The sequence below is a fragment of the Podarcis bocagei genome, assembly GCF_964188305.1.
Source record: "Podarcis bocagei genome assembly, chromosome: 16".
Lineage (NCBI taxonomy): Eukaryota > Metazoa > Chordata > Lepidosauria > Squamata > Lacertidae > Podarcis > Podarcis bocagei.
In genome coordinates, this window is record NC_138142.1 from 17,766,246 (window position 1) to 17,775,487 (window position 9,242).

The following is a 9,242-nucleotide window of genomic DNA, read 5'->3' on the forward strand; positions in this document are numbered from 1 at the left end:
AAAAGTTTGCTGACCCCTGGACTAGGTGATTCAGAGAGTCCCTACCGGCTCTAGAATTCTGTGATTCTATGGAGAAGTTGCTTAGGCACAGCCCTCCCACTGACAACATTCCTGTCTCCCTTTCTGGGCAGGTGCAACCCCAGCGACGGGCTTCTTGAAGCAGAGTGGCATTAACGTGGACTCCAAAGGTTTCATCGTGGTGAACAAGGTAAAACCGGGGCACGGAAGGCAGGCTGGAGCCCAGTGCGAGTGCTCTGGTATACGCAACAGATGTGCCGTCAACCCACAAGGTTCTTTCCGCCTCCCTTCCAGATGATGCAGACCAACATCCCAGGAGTTTTTGCAGCCGGTGACGCTGTTGCCTTTCCACTGGTGCTGAGGAACAACAAGAAGGTGAACATCCCTCATTGGCAGATGGCTCACATGCACGGTGGGTGACGCTCAGTTTCTTGTTTCTTCTTTTGTCATTTAAATTTGTCATTTTATAACGAATACAAAGCAGAGAGAACGTTTATAGCAACCGGTGGAAATTAAAAGATGAGAAATACGTAGTTGTGTCATTCAATTCTACTCAGTATTGATTCAGAGCAGATTCCAACATATAGTTAGCAGAGTAAAAACTTAAACGTGTTGCAAGATTCCCAAAAAATAGACCAGAGGCAGTTGTATTTCATCCAGCAGAGCTTTATTGCTACTGAAGGCAAATGAGCATAATGGTCGCAAATCCAATACATTCAGGATTGGCCCTGTCCATAAGAAATCCAGTTGCAGCAGACTTAACTTAAACTTAAAATAACTAATAATAAGTCTAAACCTTACCACTAAGCATACTATGTACAGAAGACCACACCAGAAGGAAGAGAGATAGAAAGAGAAAGTGAAACCCAGGCTTCTTCTATCCTTATTTTTATAGTCATCATAACCTTGACAGAAAGAGATAAGAGAACCAGTTTAAACCAGCTGTACTCAGCTTCTCTGAAGGGATAACCCAGACATCACGAACCTTCTGCTTGTTTCTTTCACACAGAGAAGCTTCCAGAACCCTCTTTAATTAATTAGAATAGGAAATGTTAGATAGTGGGTGGACATAGCAGACGACGCAGTGATTTCTCCAAAGCAGCTCTTTATTTGTATGCTGGAACAGAACTGAACAGCAAACAGCTCAGCCGGCCTGCTTTTATACGCAGCCGGCTGTCAACATTGTAGCAACAACAACCCAGGGTTTCCCCGCCTAAAGTAACTGACGTGGACCTGAGTGAAAACTATATACATGATACTCCTGGTGGCCAGGGTGAGAACTTCAATACATAACACCCCTCCCCACCGAGATAAGGCATTAGTTACAATCATAGTGGTTCCATTACATACAGCAATACTCTTATTGGTTTCAGTAAGGCACATAAGCATATTAATTGACCCTATTCACGAAACAGCTTTACATGTGCAGTTTGTCCAGTGAACATAGTCTTTTAAATACGGGCTACTGGCCTTGCGGATTTCCTGGGCGGAGAGTTCAGCAGCTTCTGAGGCCATGGCCTCCTCAGTGGCTTTCTGCAGCGTGAGGTCTGGCTTGGTGAGGAGACACCGTTGCAGACGGATGTCCCGGACCCCGCAGACGATTCGATCCATCAAGGCATCGTCTAATTCTCGGAACTCGCAGTGCATTGCAGCCTGTCGGAGGGCGCACATCAGATCACTACTTTCTGTACTAAGAAATGCAAAATGACAAGTTACCCATGGTTAAAATAGCAAAGTCCAAGACTAACAGCTGGCCTAAACCACCCCTAAAAGAGAGGGTGATTTCAGATTCCAGGAGGATCTACACAGCTGGTTAGAGGAATCAGGGAGAGCTGGATTGCTGGGTGGCTGGTGCTGTAGATATCAACTGCATGGAGCATTGGGCAATGTGCTCTTCCTCCACATTCCAGGACGCATTGCCGCACTGAACATGTTGGCACATGGGACCGAAATCAGCACAGTCCCTTATCTGTGGACAGCCATGTTTGGCAAGAGCATCCGCTATGCAGGTGAGTGAATGGCCCACCCAGTTCTGACGGTAAGAGCAAGGCCAAGTCTTCTTCTCTGCAAGACTTTGGAGGAAGATCTATCCCTGGCCATTGGCTGTCATTGCTAGGGCGGTTGTACAAGTTCCTCACCCTTGCAATAAATCAATGTTATTTCTCTTTTCATTTCCCAGGCCATGGAGAGGGGTTTGATGATGTCATCATTCAGGGGGACTTGGATGAACTGAAGTTTGTGGCGTTTTACACCAAGTAAGTGCTGCTTTGTCTTTCCAAAGATGCAACTGCACCCATGTTAAGTGAGGATGGGCATTTGCAAAAAGTGCTGGCTGTGCTCCACTTAATGGCATTCCGTGCATCTGCAACATGAGTCAGCAGTGTGATGCAGCGGGGGAAAAAGCTAATGCAGTTCTAGGTTGCATCAACAGAAATCTAACGTCCAGATCAAGGGAAGTAATAGTACTGCTCTGTTCTGCCCAGGTGAGACCCTAGCTGGAGTCTTGTGTCCAGTTCTGGGAACCCTAGTTTCAGAAAAATATTGACAAATTGGAGTGTGTCTTGATAAGAGTGACCAAGATGATCAAAGGGTTTGGAAACCAAGCCTTATGAGGAACGGCTGAGCGAGTTGGGTAGGTTTAGCCCGGAAAAGAGAAGACTGAGAGCCATCTTCAAATATCTGAAGGGCTGTCATATGGAGAAAGCTTGTTTTTTGCTTTTCCAGGGAGTAGGACCAATGGATTCAAATGACAAGAAAGGAGACTCCAACAGGGGTCAGCAACCTTTTTCAGCTGTGGGCCTGTCCACCACCCCTCAGACCATGTGGTGGGCTGGACTATATTTTGGAAAAAAATATGAGCAAATTCCTATGCCCCACAAATAACCCAGAGATGCATTTTAAATAAAAGGACACATTCTACTCATGTAAAAACACGCTGATTCCCGGACTGTCCGTGGGCCAGATTGAGAAGGCGATTGGGCCTTAGTTTGCCTACCCCTGAACTGAACATTAGGAACAAAGGTGCCAGCTTGCCTCCCACATTGGGGGGGGGGGCGCACATCACATGACACGTCATGTGATGTCGCGTGACACATCCACCCTAGTGGATCGTGTGGCGGGGAGATGGAGGCGGAACCATCGCATGCTCCACCTCCCCACCTTATGTCATGTGAGGAGAAGGGGGCGGAGCTCAGAGCTTAGCTTTGCCGCTGGACCTCCTTCTCCCCATGGCATATGGGGGGTGGCATCACGGGGGGTGGGACATACGGAGGACAATCTTCACCCTTGCTCATCCCAGCTCTCTCCTGGCTCCCAGGTGGAGGCTGGGGTGCACAGAGGGCACCAAACAGTGACAGAGGATGTCAGCCCCCTCAATATTGGGAGGGCTGGGTTCCCTGATTCAAAGTATTGAGGGGGCTAGAGCCCCTAGCGCCCCCTATACCTCACACTGGCAATTAGGAAGACCTTTCTGATGGTAAGAACTGTTCAGCAGTGGAATGGACTCCCTCAGAAGGCTCTCCTTCATTGGAGATTTTTTTTTGTATTTTTATTAAAGATTTTCTTGATTTACAGAAGTATGTGTAATGTCTCTCTCTTGTATTTTTTCCATGTAACATTTTTACAAATCAGTTTAATTTGTTGAGACATTAGGAAGAAAAGGGGGAGAGGGGTGGAAGATGGGTGGGGGTGGGGGTCGGGTGACGATGTTTCTATTTTGCTTAATGTATGCAGGGTTTGGTGTCAGCGTTGCTTGTGCAGGTTCTCTGCTGTTCACTTGTGTTCCTTTGGTGGTGAGAGAGGTTGGGGTTGGCCTTGTTTGTTTGTGATTGGCTGTGGCGGTCTTTGTTTTCGTGTGTGAGTGGGGTGGGTGGGTGTTTTGGATCAGGTTAGCCAGATTGATTTGTATGCTGTTGGTGGATTGTTGTCATTGTCTTGTTGGGCTGTGTATGTGATAAAAGGGAGCCATACCGGGGTGAAGGCGTCTTCTTCTGTTTGTCCCCCTTCATTGGAGATTTTAAGGAGAGGCTGGGTGGCCATCTGTCAGGGATTCTATGATCTCAACCTCTCCTCCGTCAGCCTCCAAATCCTCGGATCTTTTGTTGCAGGAATGAAGAGGTGCTTGCCGTGGCAAGCATGAACTACGACCCTCTGGTCTCCAAGGTTGCAGATGTCATGGGAGCTGGCAGGGCCATCCGGAAAAGAGATGTGGAGTAAGTTGCAACCGCCGGTTTGAGACCGACCTTTCCCTCAAAGCACCCACTGGTTGGTTTCCTTACTTTCCTCATTGCAAAGTTGATTGACAGCCCAAAATGTAAAAGGGGGTTTCAACTGCTGCTCCACCCCCAAGTTTTAAAGGGCATCAATCTGGTCTGGGCTGTCTGTGTCCCACAACTGCCCCACAAACAGAGCATAATGTGAGGGTACAGATCTGGTGGATCTTGTCATTCATTTTAAACGCAAGGTTCTAGTCCTCAAGCTTGTGAGTATCAGACAAAAAGTTTACCTGCCGCTTCTTTGTTTTTCTTTTCTGGCAGAGCTCTCGTCCATTTCCCACTTGTGAGGCAGGTGAATCCACCCCCCCCCCAAGGAAATCAATGTAGTGATATTGGGTGGGGGGAGCTCACTTCCTTGATCAGCATTGGGCCAGCACTGAGTGAAAAATCAGGAGCTAGGTTAGCTGATTTTCCAGTAGGAAGAGGTGTGAGCAACTTCCTGTCATAGCTGTCAACTTACAGATTTGAAAATAAGGGACCGGCAGCCTCGAAAATAAGGGATCAGCAGCCAAAATAAGGGATTTTAGTCAACCAGCAGCCAAACGAAGCCTCAAGCGGTGGTTCCCATAGCTCAGCAACCCAGTAAAGGGGATGCAGCAAGGAAAACCACGTCACCTCTCCGCTGGGAAGCGCTGAGCAAAGGCGAGTCCCCAGCAACGCGGCCGATTTGATCGGCACAAGGCATGCAAGTTCCACCCCCCAGTCGTTCTTAGACTCCTTATTGGGTGAGCAACACAGCCAAGCAGCACAGTTGGAGCCTCCCTCCTCCCTGGCCGGCAGGGAGGGAGGGAGAGGAGTTGCTTCCTTTGAAACCTGGGAAATTTAAGGGACATCATCAATAAGGGACAGCAGCGGGACATGGGCGGGACTGTCCCGCCAAATAAGGGACGCTTGACAGCTATGCTTCCTGTGAGCAACGGTTATTGAATAAACTTTGGGGAAACACCCCCCCCACCAATATGTATCCTGCAAAACTTTTAAAGTGGAAGCAGAGATTATCAATTTTATAAGCTCAGAATTTGGCCTATAATGTTGATAATTTCCATTTGAAAAACAAAGCCAAGTTTCTAGCCATTACGGTTGTAGAGGGAAGCCAGAGAAGTGGACTAGCTCTGTGCAGGGCTTTAAATTTTTTAGAACTGAGGAAGAATATGTAGTCCTGAGTGTGAGCTGTGAAGCTGGTCAGTCCCACTGGTAGCAAATATTGAGTCTCTTCTTCTCTCCTTTCTTACTTTCTTTTTCTTTCTCTTTCTTCACTGCTGCAATTTAAGGCTCTTCATCCGCTATGGCAAGTAGGTATATTTTAGTCAGTGTCTCTTCAGCTTGCTAGTTTGGGGGAGTTGTTCTCTTCCCCCAAACCAACTTTCGCTTTTTAATCTGTTTAAATCAGTGGTTTTCAAACTTTTGGGGATCGCTGCTCCCTTGCTTCGACAAGCTCACCCCCAGTGCCCCCTACCATGCCCTATAAAAAGAATTATTCACAACAGCAGTTTGGATTCAAAATGGTAAGGATTAAGTGCATGTTCATTCAAGATTCAATTAAAACTATTTGGTTTAATTCATAAAATAGATGAATTTGATCCAATGATATATTAGTAGGAACTTTCTGGCACTAAGAGCCGTTGGACAATGAAACGGATGACATCAGAAGGTGGTGGACTCTCTTTCACTGGAGAGGAACTTTAAAACACTCTGCAGCAGCAGAGTGTGGATTATAGGTTGTTAAACCCTTTTGCTTATCCTGATTCATCTGCCTTAAAACTCTTGCCCCTCCCTCTACCTCTATAGCAATGAACAGACCACACACTCTTAAGTAAGTTTAAAAGCTTTACTTACTAAATCCAAAGGTCTGATTCATGCATTGTTCCTTGCAGCACCCAAGTTACTTTTGGGCACAAAATACACAATATAGTTTCAGATATGCTGTCTGAACTTGGATCAAGTTCAGACATGTCCGCCCTGGTCCATGGCTGGAAGAGAAGTGAGAGAAAGGAAGAGAAAACAGCTTTACTTCCTCCCTCATGGAAGAGAGGGGTCATGACCTAGCTGAGTCTAGGAACAGAACTCTGTGATCTTAACCCCTTCATGCACTAACTAGCGCTCGTGTGTAGTTATGTTTGACTGCAATTTCCCACACCTTCCAACTCGACAGTTCTATTTCTATGATTCTTTGCTCTTTGTGCTTTCAGTCAGCTTCAAAAACATTGCCTTCCTCCACTCCAGGGTTTGTGTAGCTGGTTTGGGAGTTGAGGAAGTATTCCTACAATAATCCTGCTTTGTTTGTTGGTTTTGTCTTTCCTGTAGAACTGGAGACATGTCCTGGCTAACCGGAAAGGGCTCCTAACATCCCCAGAAATCACTTGGCTTCCTACAGACCCTGCAGTCACCAAGGGCAAGATGCCACACACCTTTCTCCAGTGACTTTGACAAACCTGGCACTGTTTCCATAACCATTCTCTTCCTACGCCTTCCAAGGGCCCCATTCATGCTGAGATCAACTTCTGTAGCCTCAGAGTGGCTTAAACACACCCTCTCCCTGGAGCAACCGGAAGGAAAAGGGGCCACTTAGGGGTTCATTGAGTTGCCGCGGCTATCTAGGGCCAAGTCAGATAAGTGCCGTGAAGTCAGCGGAGCCGTGGGGTGGGGGAGAGGAAAATGTGGGTCACACCTGCACGCTTGCTTGGGAGCAGAGTGGAGAGCTGGTGGACCTCAAAGACTTCCCTTTCTACAGGGAGAAATCTCCACGGATTGGTGTTGGCCGCATCCCACAGTGGCTGGCTGCGCTGCTCGCCGCCCACATTCCAACCGCCCTTCCAGTCTACTCCATTGCTGCTGCGGTTCTTTTGAACCACATCCTTAAGGCACTTCCTGCAGGCCCGTTAAGCCGTCTTCCTTTATGCAAGCCACAAACCTGTGTGTGTGTGTGTGTGTGTGTGTGTGTGTGAGAGAGAGAGAGAGAGAGAGAGAGAGAGAGAGAGAGAGAGAGAGCAGTGATCAAAGGGAAACTAATATGGAGGATTGGCTCACCTTTCTATGTTCCCTTTGGAACAGCTTTGCCCAAGCCTGCTGTGCCAAAGATCTGTTGGTCTTTTGCATAGGGATTGGGGGGGGGGGTGTCTGATTCAGTTCATGTTTCAAGGCGAACATACCCAATTGGCACATTCTGAAAACGGCAGGTGAACCGAACCACAGCCATCTTTCAAAATTTGCCCATCTCTGAATTTTGCAATGCAGTTCTCTGGTCAAGCACATAAATCCATAACTGTGCATAAACATACATATATATTAGAGGAAATAACACACAAGAATGCACTGTGTTGCAAAAACCAAACACATAAATCTTTGCAAAAACCGGACGCATGAAGCAAAATTGCAGAATAGAACGTTGCGTGAAAATGCTGGCAAATTTTCACAAGGACTTAAGGAACAGCAACACAACCACTTGTGGTGTGGAGATATGGTTAACTCCACTCAAGACTGGAAAATGAGGAACTGAAATGGACAGATTCACCTATCCTTAGTGGGATCCATGTTTCCCCCCACATTTCCTTCCCCTGCAGCAAGCCCTCTCTTGCCAAGCCTAGCTGTGCCCGCTCTCTGCCTTTCTTCCGGAATGTAGAAGAGGCACAGGACCCAGCTTCCAGATCACTGCAACTTTTTCTTTCCTTTTGTTTTGCCTTAACCAGGTTTCTAGCCCCTAAGGATTGCCAAGATGTGCTTGAAAGAGTGCCAGAGTGAGGGGAACAGTCAGCAGCCTTGGTACGCCAGATTAGTACGCCAGAATAAATTCTGCAGAATAAATTAGTACGCCAGAATAAATTCTGCAATGCACTAATGCACGTGTTCCTCTGGCATGGTTTATTCAGACTGCAGAACTGTCTCTTCTCCTCGGCACGGGGTGTCGATTTTCTTTTTTGCAACGGGCAAAACAAATCCCTGAGTTATCACCTTGCTCATCAAGGGACAAGGGGACCTGAGGGTGATGGAGGCAGGCTGCATCTCTCCTAATAATCCAGCCCATCGAACCCTAGAATTGTAGAGCTGGAAGGGAACTTAGCCCAGCTCCCTGGAATGCAATTTCCTAATTCAGGACAATCAGCTGTATTTTCTAGGAACCAGCAGCCACCATTTCCTTGCAACTCAGGGGCGGTGAAGGAGAACGTCACAACAGAAATGAGAGGGCCGTCATGGGTGTCAACACTAAAGTGGAAACACTTTGAAACCTGAAACTCCAGCTTCTCTTTGTGTGGCTGGAACATGCTAAATTTCTCTCCCCAAGCACCAGTCCCCTGGTGAAGTTGTAGCCGAAGCTCCTCCTCTAACAGGACTAGCCCCTTGCCAGACTTTGATGTTCCTCGCCACTAACAGGGTTGCCAATCATAGGCCTGCCATCTTCCACCTTCCTGACAGAGGCTTGGGGGTGCTTTAGAAATGCTTGCAGGCAGAAATTCTGCCACTGTGATGGGGTTTTTTGTTTTGTTTTTGGCGCTGTGGGGCTGGAGGAACAGGAAGCACCTGTTGAGTTCATGCGGGTGTTTTCTGAAGGGTGAAAAGAAATGCTGACTGGATTTTGCCCGCCCTGTGTTTCAACTGCCCACATTCGCTTGTGTTTCACTCGCTTTGCCACAGGATGTCATGCAAAATAAATTAGCCATCTCATGTTTTGCCCTCTTCCCCCACCCTCCTAGGTTATTAATAAACTCATGTATTAAACCACAAGGCTTGTGTGATAACTGCTCTGGATTGTGTGTGGATGCTTTGGCCAAAAATAGCCCCCTCCTAGGGTTGCTACCGTATTTTTTTGCTCCATAAGACGCACCAGACCACAAGACGCACCTAGTTTTTGGAGGAGGAAAACAAGAAAAAAAATATTCTGAATCTCAGAAGCCAGAACAGCAAGAGGGATCGCTGCGCAGTGAAAGCAGCAATCCCTCTTGCTGTTCTGGCTTC

General features: G+C 47.3%; 1 protein-coding gene across 5 annotated transcripts in view; it reads left to right on the plus strand.

The window, feature by feature from the left end:
- AIFM3 (AIF family member 3) overlaps positions 1 to 8,020 on the plus strand; it is a 49,837-nt gene extending 41,817 nt beyond the window's left edge. For 3 of the 5 annotated variants that reach the window (XM_081174881.1, XM_081174882.1, XM_081174884.1), the window contains 7 exons: positions 132 to 208; positions 313 to 430; positions 1,929 to 2,027; positions 2,198 to 2,273; positions 4,125 to 4,229; positions 5,564 to 5,584; positions 6,597 to 8,020. In XM_081174881.1, coding sequence (XP_081031007.1) covers positions 132 to 208; positions 313 to 430; positions 1,929 to 2,027; positions 2,198 to 2,273; positions 4,125 to 4,229; positions 5,564 to 5,584; positions 6,597 to 6,636 — 536 coding nt within the window. In that variant the 3' untranslated portion in view covers positions 6,637 to 8,020. The remainder of the gene's footprint in view (positions 1 to 131; positions 209 to 312; positions 431 to 1,928; positions 2,028 to 2,197; positions 2,274 to 4,124; positions 4,230 to 5,563; positions 5,585 to 6,596) is intronic. The other 2 variants (XM_081174883.1, XM_081174885.1) reach the window with 1 other exon arrangement.
- Positions 8,021 to 9,242: the final 1,222 nt, after the last annotated feature.